This window comes from Conger conger, chromosome 3 (genome assembly GCF_963514075.1).
Source record: "Conger conger chromosome 3, fConCon1.1, whole genome shotgun sequence".
Taxonomy (NCBI): domain Eukaryota; kingdom Metazoa; phylum Chordata; class Actinopteri; order Anguilliformes; family Congridae; genus Conger; species Conger conger.
In genome coordinates, this window is record NC_083762.1 from 22,418,514 (window position 1) to 22,437,925 (window position 19,412).

Genomic DNA, 19,412 nt, shown 5'->3' on the forward strand with positions numbered 1-19,412 from the left:
TCCAGTTGGTGTTTATCATATAACATTTGACACCAGAACCATAACACTCCACAACTCCTCAACAGCAGGATTGGAACACCAGTAAATTTGCGGTACAACTCATGCAGAACACCACGGCTTGTCTGGTACTCAACGTCCCTAGACACTCTCACGTTAACCCCCTGCTCACCAACCACCACTGGCGATCTGTTATGGCTCGCATCAAATTTAAACATTGGTGCTTGCATACCAGGCTGTTCAGGGATCAGCCCCAGCATACATCCAAAAGCTAATCAGACCCTACACACCTGCCAGACCTCTCCGTTCCGCTACCTCTGAATGCCTGGCGCCTCCCCCTCATCGCACCGGCACTTCCCGGTCACGACTGCTGTCTGTTCTGGCCCCACGGTGGTGGAATAACCTTCCTGTGGATGTCAGAATGCCTTTGAAAGCTTTCAAGCACAGACGGAAAATTCACCTCTTCAGGCTGCACCTTTCCCTCCCTACCTCACTGCTACAATTAGCCATGTAAGCTATGTGTATGCTATAGGTTATAATTGCACTTGTGTATAATTGTTTTAGTATTCGGGGCATTCTAGCTGCCAACCATGGTATGCTACATGGAAAGTTTTATCTATGTGATCGCTCTAGGACTTGAAACTGTACTTTCCTCTAGGGTTTTCAATGCACTTGTCCCCGGTTCTGATTTGCACTTTATTGTACATCGCTCTGGATAAGAGCATCTACTAAATTACTATAATGTAATGTAATGTAATGCGGTAAATTACATATCATTGAGGGACCAATCTGAGAAAAGAAGCAGGACCTGGGTAAACGCACAGGCACTCACAGGTCTCAAAGAAATAGGTAGGCCTAGTTATTGACCCTCAGGCCCTTTTGGAGTAATTGGAATAATGCCCAGCCTTATAGTATCCCCCACTAAGCCATAACTCCTTCCTCTGCCTTGTAACAGAATCGTTCCTGAAAGAGATGAGAGGTTTGGGGAGGCTTCAGAGCCCAGAGGACAGTATGTGCTGTCCTTGGGTATTCATCTCTTTATATGAGATATGAATGCACTCGAACAGCGTGAGCTATGAGTGGAGAGAAATGTGGGAGACCCTCTGTAACACACCCTCTGGAAAGCAGGTGACAACAAAAGCCTATTCTCACATCCAGTCAGCTGAATGGCTCACTGACCCTGCTTGTGCCTCAGTCAGCTCATAATAAACATGCTAATGTCACCATCACTGCCAAGGCACAGTGTAGGACACCCCACGCTCTGTGACTAATCCTGTCAAAGGGGGAACATGCACACATAGTATGTGTGTTTGGCCTAATTGGCTATTAGCGGGAGTATTTCGGGAGAAATGATTGTGGAACGTTCTTTTTAACTTGGGGTGAATGGTGTGTGTGAGTGTGTCATGAAGCTTAGCTGGTCTATATTCTGCGGATGGCAGTGAGGGAAGGATGGTGAACCTGGGGAGAAAATAAAAGGAGGAGAAACATGCGGTTTTATTATGAAAATTATGAAAGCGGGGGGAGTGATTATAGTCCATTTTTATTATAGTTGCACACAACATGCATACTCAACACAGCAACAGGAGTGAAGTAGGGAAAAAAATCCTGCATAATATGCATTTAACTTCCCAAACTGTTCCAGAAGAAACAAAATTTCACATGCATTGTATACCTGTAATTAACTTATGCAATACTGGTCTCTTATAAGCCCACATGGCCTGGGCATTTTTATAATGGATGACATCAAATGGAAAGAAAATAAATAAAAATAAATAAGTAATAGAGATGGAAAATAGTTTATACAGATAGAACCATGAGTTTTAACACTTTCAAACAGTATATCCTGTTACCATAGTGATTTAAAATTGCACTGTTAAAAATGGACATTGGCCTAGCCCTCGAGTGCCACAGAGTCTGCTAGTTTTCAGCACCTAACTGATACATTACAGCAAATAATTGCACAATCAATTCAACTCACCAGGGGCCTGTTTCACAAAGCAGGATTACTGAGTTAGCTGGATAACTAAAAAGGGGTTGAGGATTAAGGATTCAGTCCCAGCTTGTTCCGGCTTTATGAGGGTTGCCGGTTTAAATTAGTGCACTTATCCAGCTAACTGAGTAATTCTGCTTTGGGAAACAGGGCCCTGGTCTGATCGAGTGTTTTTTGTGCCAACAGCTTTCCTTTCACAGAAAGTTCTTCCAGGTGGGTTGACGGTAAGGCATCTACATCTGTATAGAGAGTTTTCATGTAACTCTCCCAACACAATCCCAATTGCACTTTGCTTCGAACGTCCTCGCTAATGCAATTTCTTATTTTTTGTGATGCGATCTTTGCACTGATTTGTAAACGCTGTGCCTACAGTGGTTCATATTTGTGCCTACAGTACATCGATGAGAGCTGACATTACGCCCAGTGAGCCAGTATTGATCCCAGCCATCAGGGAAGACAGGTGGTCGGGGATGAGATCACAGGTTTTTCCCTGCCCGTGAGATGAAAGTGCAGAACGCACAGCGCTAATGTCTGCTGTTTGATAGTGTGCGGCGGCCGTTTCCTGTTCGCATCGATCGGAAAAGCTGATACGCCGATGGTCAACTTGCCATTTTGATGTTATTTTTCAGTTAATCGTGATGTTCTGCGAGTGCACAATGCCTGACATTATCTTTGGTATTGCACACTAATGTCTCTTGCTCTGATACAATAATGTAGCATTAGAAAAGAAAAACATACACACATTTACTGGCATTAAAACCCTGGCTTTGGCGGTTTTTGAGTGAAAGTGTTATGGTTCTGGTGTTAAGTTTCATATGATAAACACCACCTGGTATAAGAGTAGCCAACACATTGAAGTGTAGGGTTATAATATTGTCAGGGGGTGCGTCCCAATACTTCTATAGGAGGAGAGACAAGTAAGGGAAGGAAGGAGACATTGTTTTGAGTATTAGGAAGCACCTGAATTTTAACATGCATGTTCATCTTTTTATTTTATGCTCCACAGCACAGCCACTGCTGCAGCAGGTCCCAGCCTAACCAGAGGAGCTGATATTGAGCACTCCGCCCCTGAAAGGCTCTCCCCCTAGGCAATCCCATGACTGCCGACATGACTCTCCGCCTTAGCTGGCAACAGTCAGTCTGAACCGTGGGGTGCAGCACTTCTCTCAGATCTAATGCCTCAGCTAGATGCAGCTCAAATAAGCAATTTTTTGTACATTCTCACCGTTACTACGCACTGCTATTCTCATAATGTGTGCCTTCACACTGGGATGGTTAAGCTGCTCACAGCATATGATGTGGTGGATAAAATGAATTAGATTTCCAAATGGAGTTCAAAGGCATTCAGGATTGCGTTTGTTCCAAAAACCGGGTGAAGGCTTTCCTGCATGCATTGTGTACAGAAGTCATCCAACATGCATGTTCAAAGCCTCCCCTGATTTGCTCCCACTCCCTGCTACCTCACAGAGGAAAGCACTGTCCTGAGCCTCCTCTGTTGCTAGGAAACCACAAAATGAACTTTAAGCCACAACTTGCTTTTTTTTTGTGTCAGCAACAGCGTACTACACGGGCGTTTACCGTGTAGGTACTGAGAGAAATCTGTTATTTATTTCATTCTATGTGGAACAAATTACAGAATTGACTGTGTTGTTTAAATTCAGAATTCAATATGAAGAATGTATACTACAGTGCATTAGTGTGATTATTAAATTGAAAGTAAAATTATTTAGTACTGTATGTAGACGGATGTCATAGTTGTGAAAATTTGTAACGGCGCATTTGTAGTTGTTGCATAAGTAAATATTTTTCAAAGCTTTGACTGTCTGAGTGCAGATTAATCTTAACAATATAAGTACAAATATGAGACAATATAATAATCAATCTCCATTCACTCCTTGTTAGTTATTATGTCTGTAAATAGGACCTGTGAATGCCTTCTCTTTAGAACCAACTCCGGAGGGAGACACACACCTTTGACACGTCTGCAGTCTTTCTGTTGGAAGGTCCATAACTGTGAACACAGCGCTCCTGTGGTAGCATGTCACCCAATTATTTATCTCCCAGTGCCAATTACTGGCCCCAGGACCTGGGTCTACAACTTAGGAAGTACAGGAGAAACAGTGCCACCAATCATATACCATGAGCTTCACACATGATCACCCCCCTTCAGTGTAGGGTAAAGACAGATGCGGCTGGCTCTCTGTAGTGACTGCACGCCATAGCCAAGCGCTAAGGAAGGGAGACGTTGGCTCCTGCTTCCCATTCACCTCCATTCCTCACCGTACTCCAGCAGAGTGAAGGAGTGCCCAGGCGCTCTACATACCCTTCTCCTCCGAGTACCATTCTGGACAATTACTCCACTCCATTCCCATACAGCAGCAACCTATTACCGCGCCTGACGGGTCAGACCTTCGCCTTTTTTACCCGGAACACGGGCTGATTAATCCTCGACCCCTCGACCTGTGTGAAATCAGCCAGCCTGCGCGTGGGCAGGGGAGTAAACACTGAAATGGGGGAGCCTTTGAAGGGCAGGAAGCAGTGCTCGGAGAGCCTCTCTCTACCTCCAGGGAAAAGGTGGCGGCGAGTGCGAGGGGGCCATTCCAAAACGAGCCCTGTTCAAGAAAGAAGCGAGGACAGACGCAAAGAGATGCGTGTGCAGCGAATGAGAGAGAGAGGGCCAATAGGAGTGATAGGAAAGGCAAGATGGGCAGGATAGATGGGGGGAGAAAAAAGTCCTAAAAAAAGACAATGTTTCAAAAACACTGATGAGATCAGTTGCGTTGTCGCTGGCATGTCTGTGACCAATGAGCTAGCAGAAATTCTTCCTGATCGTTTACTGCTCTACTGTGCCACACATTGGGCGACATTGGTCGGGCGGTATGAGCAGTCGTCTGGCAGTCGGAGGGCTGCCAGTTCGAACTCACCCTGGGTGTGTCGAAGTGTCCCTGAGCAAGACACCTAACCCCCAAATGCTCCTGACAAGCTGGTTGGTGCCTTGCATGGCAGCCGATCGCCGTTGGTGTGTGAGTGTGTGTATGAGTGGATAAATGAGAAGCATCAACTGTACAGCGCTTTGGATAAAGGCGCTGTATAAATGCCAACCATTTACCATTTACATTCCCCTGTGTGGCTGCAGGCGATGCTGGGGAACTCTGGGTGGGCTAAAACGAGACGGGGTTATTGACATGCAGCTCTGAACGTGCGCACATGCGTTGTTGTGTGTAGTCACTCGAGTCATGCGCTGGAGAGCTGAGAACCTGTGGACCCCAGAGACAAAGGCCCCTTCACCCTCTCCCCTCCCTGACTACAGCTCTCCCAGTCTGTACTTCACACCGAGCAACACACAAACAGCACTGTGGCCACGGAGAAGATGGGGGGAGGGGCGGGTGAGGTGTATGTATGGCGGTGTTGTTGGGGGGGGGGTAGGTGGGTGGGTTGGTGGTAATCCCTCTTGGGATTTATGATTGGGCTGGCTCTCTGTCAGCTCTGAAATGGATTGAATGGTTACAAAGTAACTCGCTAGGCTGTAATCTTATTTGCTGTTATTGAAATCAATAATAATCTGCGCTTTATTACGCCAGTGGCTGAAGTCACGCAGGGTGGGAGAGCTGGGGGAGTGACGGTGCTGAAAGCCGTCGCTGACTGACGCCGTGTCAGTCGTGCAGTGACTCACTGAGCCTTTCAGCTGAGCACAAACAAATGAAGATATTTATTTTCTTCTTCTCTAAGTGCTCTTTATGTGTAACCGAACCCAACAGAGACAATTACAATTGCTCGGCTTCATTTAAAGCATGAAATATTATCTGTGTTTCGTTTTTTTAATAAAGTAATTTTCTGTTGTCCTTTAATCATCGTCAACCTGAGCCGCGAGGATGAATCGAGTGGAATTGGAACGATGCCACCGCACTCGCTCAATTCGGCTTTATCGCTTTTGTGGAAATATGAGACTTGTCATAAGTGAACGTTGAAATGTGATAAAAATGTTTTCAGTGGCATGTCGTTTGGCAGATTCAAAGTGGCTCTAGGTTTTTCTGTGGACCCTGTCATTCCGTTTCAAATTAATGAGAAAGAAATAATTTAAAAAAGGAAAATGACAAGGAAGGCCGTAATCAATACAACTGGCTGGGTAAAGGAAAGTGTAATTGGATTAGTTCACTTGGCACATATGCTATGACTCAGCGCTGAAACATTGCAATATTGCACTCTACCATCCTGTTTCAGGAAACACCACACCTGTCAACCTGCGCCATTTCATCTGTTTGAAGATATTTTCTGCCTGAGTTTTCAGTAGTGTGGCTACAGGGGTAAGCAATGGTGTTTACACAAAAAAAACACTACTGCAATTATTTACATTTAGCAGTGATGTGTAAAACCCACAGCTAACCCAATGACGGAATTTAGCGGGGGCCGAAGGGGGTTTTGCGTGCTTGTCCTTCTGGCGTTGCTGGGAGAACATTAGTTGGGTTAATTATTATCCTCCGTACAAGAACAGAGCACAATTATGTTTAAGAATATACTGGGTCCGTTGCCATGGGTCGGATATGGATTGACCTGCCCCATATCCCGCTTATAGCTGGCCAGAAACGGATCAGTACAATTCTTAATATTCTCCGTTCTCAAACGGGGCCGTATTGTACGCTTAGTGGTTACTATAGTTTTACTCGTTTATCTGACTCCATTTAAAATATAATTTAGAAATTTGGGTTTGCAACTTACGCGGACCTCGGGAGTGATTACATTCGACTTGTACCTGCGCCACCATTACTCAATAGATGCTCCCGGGATTAGCATTACTGCTGAAATCTCAGTTCGGTGGAGAACTCAGAGGCTGAGGGTCCAGTCAACACAATACATGCAAACCTGCCATGATAGTTGCGAGCCCAGGTCGGCGTAGCATTAACTGGGCTCCTTAGAGCTAATTTGGCAGGAACCAGCCGTAACGCCCATGGGTTTCCTTCGCACCAGATTACAAGAGCCGTGCGTCCCCCGACCCTTAAGGGACAGAAATTGCTGGCCGCACAGCTTAGAACTACCACAGGTGTACCGCCCCGCCGATCGGTCGGTCTTTGGCCACCATTTCCCCCTGAGTATTTCAGTTGTAACTTAGGCTGAAAAGGTACAAGATGAATTAGAGTCATGCAAGTTCCAAACAAAATAGTTTATTCGCAGACAGGTAGGTTATTAGCTTTAGAATATCACAATCAAGTATAAAATACACAAATTAAGAATAGAAATAGAGTAAATAATCATACCTAGCCTGCTTGGACTACACACAAACACAGAGTATAGAATATGCCGTATGGAAAGTCGAATACGATCTTCCTGATACTTACATGCACGTGCAATATGCTGTGTGGGAAGTCGAATACGATCTTCCACTGCTACACATACATACATACATACATACATACATACACAAGACATGTTGTGTGGGAAGTCGAATACGATCTTCCCAGATTGGTCTGTCTCCCTTGCTTTTATGCCAAATCATACGTTTGGAACCAGGCGGCAGTGCCATAAATCAACCTGGAGGGGTGGTCAAATCTGGAATTTAGACCCCCACCGTTGGGGGTTGTTGAGTAGGGAAAATGAGATGATTACCAGGAGAGGACGTGTAGGTTTTCCCTTGGGATACTGAAACTATAGTTTATTAAATTCCATTTGGTATGAAATGTATCTCATCCGATTCCTTGATTTTATCAGATCACATCCATACCAAACAGATTACCCTTATGTTTTATTATGTTGCAGTTATCATGAAACTTCCCTCCTGATTATCCATTTTACATGCAATTCCTGTTACCATTACATAAGACTTAATGCAATAATACAAGGATCACATGGGCAATGTTTTCAAGGTGTTACCGGGTCTATTTACTATCTTAATAGCAGTTCTGAATATTTAATCTAAGAGAGCAGTCACCGGTGTAATGACAGCAGTGCCCAAATGAGGGCACTGTGGCATTGTCCGGAGTCTTCCCCCTTGGAAGTGACCAGGTATGGGGTCACAGGGAGGTCACCAATGTTCGGGAGGATTCTTTTCCCATGACCCAACTGGCCTTGGACCACTCATACATCTTAACTCCCCAACAGGTAGTCTAAACAACATTGGAACCCCAGCTCTCAGGCCCCTCACACATGGCAGCCCTTCCTGACCTTAACCACCATGCTACAGGCCGCCCCATCATATCTATGAATGCTGTAGTTGGGAGTTTTCATGATAACTGCATTATGCTGTAAATATGTTTTTGTGCCTCTCATGGTAATATACCTTTTGGATAAACCTGATTTGGGTGAATGAAAGGAAAGGAGACATTCCAGACTGTTTGGTTTCTTCTCCTTATCTCCGAAATCCAGGCCTTAGTTCTTGACCGTAAAAGTGAGTCACCCATCTATAATTTACAGCCAGGCCCACCAGGCAGGGGGCTAAAACACATGGCTTCTACAGAGACAGCTTTTGCCCAGTTTCCCCTCGGCTCCTGAATGGTTGTAATATCAAAGGTAGACTGTTACAAAAACTAGACCATTACACCAGTCGCACTGAACCAATCAGAATAACACCAAACATCACTATATTCTGACCTGGGATTATCATGAAACATCTTTATCCCCTCTCCAGTACTCCTGTACTCAAATCCTGTAGGAATGTGAGAAAAGGGGGGCCTCCAGGGCCCAAGAAGGCGCCTCTAAGAATCCTTCTCTAGCTCTCCCCCACAGGCATGCGTGCCAACGGTGGGGGCTAACAATGTATACTCCAGGAGAGGGAAGTCAGCAAGCTGACCAGCGCATGAGACCAAATGTTACTTATGACTGGCTTACAGATGTTTTCGTAAATGTCAGTCAACTCCACTAATATCACTCAAAAGAATGTCGTAAAAGTTGAATTCTTGTGTGTATTTTCTGGCGTGCTTACAGTCATAATGTATGATACATTTTATTCCAAGCAGTGCAGAACTGACTTGATACAATATGCACATATACCACTCCGCTCAAGAAAGAATGTATCCTAGCGTGACATAAAACTGATATTTATGTTTAAAATTGCGAATGTATCCATAAGTACAGCTTTTAGAGGAAATCACTGCATACACTACCTTTAATATACTTGAAGCAAAAAAAAAAAACTGTCTGGGCCAATCAAAACATACACAAAAACTGAAAGAATACCCAGAAGACACAAAAAGTGAACTGTTGCTTTAAGCTGAAATTATGCACCCCCATGGAGATAATTAAATGTGTTCGGCAGACAAACCTAGCTTGCTTTGTGTAAAAAGACACAGTAGCCCTTTGTTCGCTCAGATTGTGGAATATATTCTGTGCCTGAGGGGAAATTGTACTGCCAGCTGTCATACACATCCTCAAGGTTAACCAAATGACACACATTAATCCAGTATACACTCAGTGAGCAGTTTATTAGGTATTCATTAGTCTTATTTTTTCAACTTATTGACCTTCTGCTGCTGTAGCCTATCTACGTAGAGGTTTGATGCCTTGTGTGTTCAGAGATGGTCTTCTGCAAGTCACAGTTGTAATATGTGGTTATTTGCGTTACTGTCACCTTCCTGTCAGCTCTGACCAGTCTGGTCTTTGTCCTCTGCCCTCTCATTAACAAAGCGTTTTTGCCCACAGAACTGCTGCTCACTGGATGTTTTTTGTTTTTCACACCATTCTTCTAGAGACTGTTGTGCGTGAAAATCACAGGAGATCAGCAGTTTCTGATATACACAAACCACCCTGTCTGGCACCAACAATCATTCCACGGCAAAATCACTTAGCTCACGTTCCTTCCCTATTCTGACATTTGGTCTGAACAACAGCTGAACCGCATAACCATGCCTGCATGCTTTTTTGCATTTACTGTAGTTGCTGTCACATGATTGGCTGATTAAATATGTACATTAACAAGCTGATGTATGGGTCTGCCTAATAAAGTGCTCACTGAGTGTATTTCTGACATGTCACTGCACTAATACCTGTTTTAGGGACAAAATGTACACATATGAATTGCTCTCCTAGTATCACATTTCAATAGGCAGCTCAGGTCATACAAAGAAAAAGAAAGAACAGAACCTCAAATCATCCTTTGAAAACCACCGGGACTTTTGTCATTTCTTTGACCGAATAAAAATTCCCCTGCGTTTGTTTATGAAGTTTTTGATTTAAAAAAAGTTTGTGTGCTATAGCATCTTTTGTTATCTCACTCCAACTTACCTTTGGGAGGACAGGGAGGAACACTGAGGGACCAGAACACTGATAAATCAATACTGTCCTCACCTCTACCTTTCCCTAGAGTATACCTCTAAATGGAAGAGTTTGTGCAAGTCCTGAAAACCAGTGACATGCATACGCCACTATGAATAATTGTCCTTAAGGTACATTCCTGTCAGATGAAAACAGAGGCATCATCTCGTGCCTGTTGACATTTTTCTCATGTATCACAATGGAAACTTGTGCGCCTGTCATTTGTCTCCCTGCGTTACCTTAAGCGTTCTGCCCCTGCCCTTTTCAAGTGCCCATGCAAACTCTGTGGATACTCTTTCCTGAATATTAACAATGGCAGCTTGATTCTCTCTGACACTCCCTGTGGAGGACCATCAACTTGTATAACATCCAACTGAAAACCCAGCAGCTGAGGCCCCAGCCATGAAAGTGGCACGATCCCTTGATAAATAATAGTAGGGGAAAAATAGAGCTATTGATCCTGTGTGAAAAGCAGGGATAGTTGATAGAGGGATAGAGTCATAGTGATACACTGCACTATCACTCAAAAGGGAATTTCATATCCTCTAAGATGCTGAATAATACAAGAACTCTGGTTGAGGAATATACACCCTCAAAAGGAATGTGTTAAAAATTGACACAGTTTATGTGCACTGCCCATTTTTATAAATTCTGAGTCGATATTGACGCATATTGTGTTGGAACAGTTAGAGCTGATTTACACACTATAATGTGTCAATCCAGATGACACAGTCTTTATAGGAATACAATTTATGTAGTCTGTTAATATGTAATGTGCTAATATTCCATGTTTTGCATTTTTGTGTTAATCCATTTGACACAATTCCTGTGTAAACACTATTGACAAGCTGCCACAGTATGTGCTGTCCCAGAACAGGCACATTTGTGTGTAAGAATTGGAGCATCCTTTCTAAGAGTATACTTATAGTGCAGACCGTAAGTATTTGGACAGTGGTACAATTTCTGTTCCTTTGGCTCTGCACTTATGCACACTGGATTTGAAATGAAGAAATGGATAGTGAGCTTAAATGCCAACTTAATCCTTTAATCTGAACATATTTACATACATATTGGGTCATCTGTGTAGGAATTTTATGCCCTTTCTATACATAGTCCCTCCATTTTAGGTGACCAAAAGTAATTGGACAGTTGGCTTCTCAACTATTTTTGATTAGTCGGATGTATTCATTGCTTCTTCATGTATAAGAAAGCTTTCTCTATCAACAGTAGTCTTGATTCTAGGCTTTTTATTGCCTTTGAAGTCTGTTATTGGCCTTTGTCAACATTGGACCAGAGTTGTGCCAATGCCAGGCAAGCAAGCCATTATGAGGCTGAGAAATGAGATGAAAACAGGTGGAGACACAGGCCAAACAATAGACTAACCAAAAATGAACGGTCTTGTACATCATTCAAAAACTTGGGTTCGGATAAAAGTTTGGAATTTGCTTTACACAAGTGAATAAAAAACCTCCAAACAAAATGACATTTCAGATTTAGATTTTGAACGTAGACACATTTTTTATATGATGATTATTTTTTTACACACTTGATCTTTAGGATTTCTTTTTTTTTTTTACATAAAATATCCCATAAAATAGAAACTGTAAAAACAAAAACTGACAAAAACGTTTTTTTGTCCAGGAAATATGTGACTTAAAATACTGTTAAGTATTTTATTTTTATTTTTATTAATTTTTTTGGTGGTTGGTTGGTATAAAAACATGAACTACTTGAAGTTGCTTCATATTATGCTCCCCTTTATAAGAAAATATTTTAACAGAATCCAGAATCCAGAGTGAGTGGAAATCAGACAAATTAAATTTACTATAGCTAAAGGTTTTGCATTTGGGAAATAAATAAAAAAATTAAGGTATAACTACTTTATGGGAGGAACAATATTAGAATGTGCTCAATCTGAAAGAAATATTAGGAAAAGCAGCAGATCAGAGATCTGAGTCCATAACTTAATTTCCGATTACTGGAAGTGGAAACAGCAAATATATAACAATGACAAATGAAGCAACTTCCAAAATGTATATCATTGTTAAATAATGAAATTGATCATTCCGAGAGTGTAGCATGAGAGTGAAGAACCGAGCTAGGCGATGCTTGTCTCAGGCCTGTTCCCATTCTGTTAAAGCGTCTCTAAAGAGCTCCCTCTGCTGGGAAAAACAACGTATTTCAGCTAAACATCAAGCAGGAAATGCGACCATGACCGTGTGTGTCCAAGCAATCATTTTGCAAAGAGCAGTGATACAGGCATTACCTACGTCCACGCTATCCTTCCTCTGATACTCTCCAGTACAGTGAAATTCATACCCAAGATTCAACATATGAGTCTTCTCATGATCACAAAAGGTAGATTAGATTTTGTTCAGAAGCTTTCTACAGAAAAGGGCAAACAGTTTGAATGGAACTATAGGTGTTATCTCAAGTAAACTCGTTTTTTTTTTACTTTACAGAATTAATTTATTTATGGAAACTCTTTATTGTGGACAGAGATTAGTTTATCTTATCTTGGCAGGGATTTTTCCGGGGCTGAAAAAACATATTTATTTATTTTATCAGTGTGTCTGAGCAAAGAAAACCCATTTTACAAAAGTGGAGTGTTGTTTTTTATTTTAATATTTCCATAACCAAGCACAGACTGAAAAAATATTACACAATCAACATCAAAACAAGCAGCACTAATGAAGGGCAACCATATAACACACAGGTGAAAAACAAGTAACCCCAAGTAAATATCCATATATTCAATACATGGATAAACTGTGTATATTTCCCAGACATGCTGCTGTAGTATCATTTATAGGCACTTGTGTGAGTGTTCCTGCAAAACCCCATCTTTGGCTGTGTTTGGGGTGATTGCAGTGTTCAGTAATTCTGTTGCCTGTCCTAGACAGGGTCAGATTCACTTTTTTCCAGTCCAGTTCAAGGGTGTCAAACAGTTCCTGGAAGGCCTTAGGTATGCTCGCTCGGCTAACAGTTTAATAAATTCTTCATTTTAATGTGTAAAAAATACTTCACATCTGTGCCTCTGTGGCTTAAGACTCATTCTACAGCAATGCATTTTGGGAAATGCACAGATGAATAGGTATACGGCTAATTAACTAATGCCCAGTTACGTCAGCAGAACTGAGAGGTAAAACAATTACACTCAAGGCCAGCCAGGAAGTGTAATTTGACAGCCCTGCTATAATATATGTGACGAGAGCTGCTGTGACAGGGTGATACTGGTGGTAGCTCTCTTTCCAAAGTGTTCATTCTGACAGGTCATGTCAGACGCAGGCCCAGGAAATCCTGGACCCACAGCACAGCGCCAATCAGTCTTCTGGCAATGAGGCCAGTCTAATAGCTTCAATGAACTAAACAAACAGTACATGAACAGAGAGACTTGAAGATAAGCCTACAAAATAATGTCAAAAGCAAATACTTCACATAACAAAGTACTGACAGTGTTACAACAACCAAGGGAAATCAGATTTTTTTTATAACCAGTCTCTACAGCAGCAACTCGGGACAATCCCCTGAAAAAATCAACACAACTGCAGGATCGAACATATAAGATATACACATTTCGTATAATTTTCTGTATTGCACTTAACAAAGTATCTGTCTCCCTCTTTTTCCAGCATTGTGTTTGTTTGTGTAAACGTGAGTGTGTGCATGCATGTGTGTTTGTGCAGACAGGTATGCGTGTGTGTGTGCTTATGTGTGTGCGTGTGTTTGGCACAGCTTGTTGTGTGAAAGTAAAGTATTATCCTTTTATATAGGGGTGGGCAGTATGGGCATTCCTTATTTTCTCCTATCATCCCTGATGGGGAGTACATATTTCTTTAGACCTTTCTTCTTACTGACATCAGTTGGTGTCCTTTGAGGCTGAAAAATGCGTCATAGGTTATATTAATTCCTGGCTGGTTATTACTTGTTATTATATAATCCCGACACTGTGCATCATAGATACACAAAAGACACCTACACAATTCATTAAATTCATTTTCACAATTATTAATTTTTTTTGCAAGTTCATCACATGTCTGCCTACAGTCCTTCAGAAAGAAAGCAAAAAGAATTTGGCAGTAAACATTTTTCTTCAAAAAATTGTAAAGGGTAATGACTGTCAAGCAGATGCATCCCAATGTATAGTGGGCATACTGGACAAGTATTACATTTAAAACCATCACTTCTTTAATTTAAGACATGTTAAATATAACAATTAACTGACATATATTAGGAAGATTTAAAAATGAACCTGGCCCAGGTGCTCCAATCTGAGATGCCTACTTACTTCAAGTTTCAGCCTAATAGCCAGTCTTCCATATCTAGCACAGTGTGTCCACAGACAGGATAATGGAAAAGATCAAGTGTGTAAGTTACTTATGGGTCATTTCTCCCAAGACTAAAACATAATTTGTTAATATAAGTTCTTTGTTCTTTCACATATTTTCTCAGTAATTATATGTAATTCCTAAGAAATTAACAAATCCTATTCAACAGATTTCAACAATTTACTAACTTCCTTTATTAACGTCCTTACCACAGAAAGACCTGTTGTCATGATTTCATTATTTCATTTGTATGTTCCTGGACTTCTGCAAGATAGATATAGATCAGACATGCCACTGCACAACAATGTGTGGGTCCAACTCTTCCTTTGTTTGAAATAGACCTATGTTTGATGTTGCTTTGTATATCCTTGCACAAAATGTCTGATGGAATAGTAATTGGTATGTCATCATATTTTCTATAGCTTTCTTTACATTAAATTATCTGGCAGAATTTAAACAAAAACCCTGACAGAAATAACGGTCTCTTGACATTTGGAACAACCTGATCTTTTAAAAAATGCTGTCATTTGGACTTGACACTTCAAGGAACAACTGACTAAAGCAAACATGAATTAAAATTGCCACAGCTCCTTTCCCCCAATTCCCCTACAGTTTCTCTAAGGATCTGAGGTGATTAAATGCAAATAATAATTGTTTTAAATTCAGTGGACCTTCTGTTACACCAAAGGTCTTGCCCCAGTGTTGCTGGAGTTACCCTATGAGGAAAGTTCACTCTAGACCTCATTTATCATAGCGGCTCTCAGCTTTCGGCTCGGTCCGCAGGCTACTGGGGCTCACCGCCACTTGGTCAAGTGCGCATGCTGCCTACAGCTGACAGTAATTGGCAGAACTGCTTTGTTTTTTAGTTTAACCTGTTAACTCTATTGTGATTCCAAATTATCAACAGCTTCGCTTTTGTGTGCGGCATAAACCGGCACTTTCAGCCGCTGCTTCCATTATTCTGAGATGGTGACATTTAATCCTTTTGGCAGTAAAAGCCCCGATGATCAGCCCCAAATGACTTCAGCGCTTGTGCACATTATGTGAGCGATTCTTTTGTTTGGTATTTGGACTGATGTTTTATTTTCTTTTCTCACGCTGATTAATTAGATGTTATTTTGTTTGCTCATTGGTTTAATTATTATGGTCACGGTGGCTGTTTTGTCACAGATCGGCATTGCTAATCCTCGCAGTGGCCTCCTGCTTTCACCCTGTACTACACCAGACCAGTCTGCATGTGGATGTGCAGAGGGTAAGGCTGGTAAAAGAGTGGAGGCTGCCCATGGGCAATGTAATAGTTGTTGAAGCTGTGGTCGGCCATATAGGGAGCTGGCTGGTAGTAGCAGGTAACATTGGTGGTGTTGGGGATTATGTTCTGTTCACCCAGCACCTTGAGGGCCAGGACAGTGATCATGTTGAGGGTCTGCCTGCGCTCGTGTCCCATCAGGCAGACTGTGCTCTCATTAACGACCCTCCTGAGAGTCATCAGGTAGTCATACTTGCTTTTCTCCTCGCCAATGAAGTGGTTGCGCAGGTAGGACTCAATCTTGCGCTGCTGCTCATTGACGTCGGGGAAGTCGATGAAGAACCGTGAGCACATGTAGCGCTCCAGCGTCTTTATCTCTGTCTCGCTGGCTGGCTTGAACTCCCGTACAAGAAGGTTGCTGTACTTGAGCAACCCCCCTCCTCTAATCTCCTCTGGGTTGCGTGTGGCGATCAGCCGGTACCGTAGGTGGTCCATAGCCTGCTCAAAATCTCCGTACATGCTCTCTGCCACCACTGTGATGGTTGTCAGGTCCCTTGTTGGCACTGTAGCCTCTGTCTCTGGATTATATGGTGTTGATTCCATCTGTAGCTTCTCATCCTGGGCCACAGGCTCTGCTACTTGGAATTCTGACAGTAAAATCTGTCCCTGGACATCAGACTCAAGTACCTGGACTTTGGATTTGTGTTCCTGGACAATAGACTGTGGTAACTTAACCTTAGTTTTGGGTTCCTGTACATCAGATTCAAGGACCTGGACAGGTTCTAGTACATCAACATTTGACTCCAATGACTGGGTATCAAGTTCTAGTGCATTGGAAGTCTGGACAGTAGACTTGCATACATGATCAGATAGCTCTGCTTCTGGCGAAGAAGCTACTGTTACCTGAACAGTAAACCCTGGAACCTCAGGAGCAGGTTCTAATATATGTTCTGTAAACTCTGGAACTTCAGGAACAGATTCTAGTATATGTTCCGTAAATTCTCGAACTTCAGGAGTAGATTCTAGTATATGTTCTGTAAACTCTGGAATCTCAGGAGCAGGTTCTAGTATATGTTCAGTAAACTCTGGAACCTGAGAAGCAGATTCTAGAGTATTTTCAGTAATATTTGGAGCCTGAGGAGCAGATTCTGTTATATCTTCCGTAAACTCTCGAACTTCAGGAGCAGATTCTAGTATATGTTCCGTCACCTCTCGAACTTCAGGAGTAGATTCTAGTCTATTTTTTGTTAAATCTGCTGCCTGAGGAGCATATTCTTGTTTATGTTCTGGAACATCTGTGACTCTGTGTGGTACTTCAGCAACAGGCTCCGGTATCAGTGTAGTAAGATTTGGTACCAGCTCTGGAGACTCTGGTATCTCAACAGCAAGCTCCAGTGCCTGGGGAGAAGGAGGGAGTACTTCCACAGCAGGAATCCCCTTGTGTTGACCTTTGTCACTGACTTTTGTGACCCCAAGTTCATTGCTGTTGGATGCTACCTCAAAGTTTGGAGTGACAAATTCACAAGTTTGACTTTGTGAGCATGTGACCTCAACTTTTGATTGTGCGATATTGTCATGGAGTTCAGCAGTGTTAATTGTGTTGACTACGTTTAACAGTTCGACTTGACAATCGTCATGCTGAGGTGTGCTAGTTGGAGATTTGCAGTGATTTGTATCAGGGCCTGTTACATCAACTACCATTGGAACTGATTCAACAGAGGTTGCTTTAGCAAGGTTTAATATTTGACTAACAACAGATGGTTCATCTGGGGAATTTGTTTTTCCAGGAGATGACGCCACATTTGTTACTTTCTTTGACATTTTCCTAGGAGGTTTTGGAGAAGAATGCTTAAGGACAACCATCTGAGAGTTTTTGTAGGTTTTCTTTGCAGGAGGAGGCAAGGGATATTCTGTGTCCTGTGTTTCCTCTGAAAGGCGTGCACATGACTGGCATGGCGATACACACAGTACCTTAAGAGTGACTCGTCTTTCAACTTTTGTTTCCTTAATGGGGGGCACTGAGTTACTGTCTGTTGACTCCATGTCTGTAGAATTTTCCATGTGAACCTGAGCTACTGTGTTCAATGAAATTGCTGCTACTATTGATTCCTCATTTTGTACCAGTTCCTTAAGGACTGAAGTCTCTACATTCTTCTCAGTATCAGACACCTCTTTCCCCTCTGCCTGTGTCTTTTTTGCCACCAACTCTGCCTCCTCTTGTGACTCGGATTCTGGGTCTGGAAGCTGAGCACTAATTTCTGTAACTTGCTCCATCTCCATGACTTCCTCTGTATCTTTTGTCTCTGTGACTTCCTCCATATTTGTTGTCTTTGTGACTTCCTCCATATGTTTTGTTTCTGTGACTTTCCCTATATCTGCCATCTGTGCGACTGGCTCTTCACTCATATGTGATGTCTCCACCTCTCTCATCTCTACATCCTCAAAGCAGTAAGAACTGCCACCTGGGCTTGATGCACCATCTGTCCTGCTTACCAGGTCCTTATCTGGACTCTGGGGTTTGTCCAGTTCCAGGGAGGTGGGGGGCAGCTCCACTGGAGCTGCAGGTAGTTGGTTGGTGGTCTGGTGAACAGAAGCTCCGTCCCCCAGCCTCTTATGTTGAGACCCCTGTCTCCTCTCAGCCTCCAGGTAGGACTCCAGCATGCGGTCCAGGATGATCTGGAAGGAGTCCACACTGAACTCAAACTGCCGCCGCAAGGAGTTGACAAACTTAAGCTCCACGTTCTTGCCACTGTTGTTGGACAGGGAGATGAGGCTCCAGCGGTCATGTTCAGTGAAGACCTTGACCATCTTCTGAACGTAGGCCTCCTTCATAGTGAGGGCAGTGATCTTGTCTTTGTTGACGCCTCTGGGCAAGAAGTCCAGGAGGCAGTGTAGCACAACCTCCTTGATTATCTGAAAGTCCTCCTGCTTAGGCAGCTCAACCCCAAATATAATGTCCAGATCTTTGTAGCTGGTGCCATTCTCCTTGACAAGCACATGACTGGCAGTAGAACCATTGAGACGCACGTCGCGTACCTTGATACCCTTCTCCATCAGCTTGTCTCTCACCATGTGGATGATGTCTTTGGGCTTCACCTCCAGGGTCGGAAAGTTACCCCGCCCATGAATAGGAATGACCTCAGTCAGGACCTGGTCCAAGGTCTGCACTTGCTCCCGGGTCAGACTGTGAAACCTGCGGTCCGTGCTGAGTTCTGTCATCCTCACCCGATTTTTCTGCAAAGAGAAAAACAAACACATTGCTTTTTTTGTGAAAAAACTTTAAAAAATACTATTTTGTTAATCATATACTTATCCAACTGCCATAATCTGTATTCTGATTTAATTGACATTCATGATATAATTTGAGTTGCCATCATTCGCCTTTTTAAAACTTTGTGTTTTTAGGGCATTTTGAGAAACGTGAAGATTGTTTAGGCTGAAACATGTCTGACACTTTGTTGTCCCCATGAGAGAAATTACAAAACCAAACTTGCGGCCAAAATGTTTATGATTTAAACATGTTTTATTAGTTTGTGGGTTCCATTTTCCATTTTTGGGTTCCAAGGGAGTTCGGCAGAAACGTATACATTTATGAATAAGACCATAGACA

At 42.6% G+C, this 19,412-nt stretch overlaps 1 protein-coding gene across 1 annotated transcript; it reads right to left on the reverse strand.

The window, feature by feature from the left end:
* Nucleotides 1-12,830: 12,830 nt before the first annotated feature.
* LOC133123438 (terminal nucleotidyltransferase 5C-like) lies at nucleotides 12,831-19,021 on the reverse strand. Its single transcript, XM_061233903.1, has 2 exons — nucleotides 18,400-19,021; nucleotides 12,831-16,338 (listed from the first exon to the last, which is right to left on the reverse strand). The coding sequence occupies exons 1-2, from the start codon at nucleotides 19,019-19,021 to the stop codon at nucleotides 15,773-15,775; spliced, it is 1,188 nt and encodes a 395-aa protein (XP_061089887.1). The 3' UTR covers nucleotides 12,831-15,772.
* Nucleotides 19,022-19,412: the final 391 nt, after the last annotated feature.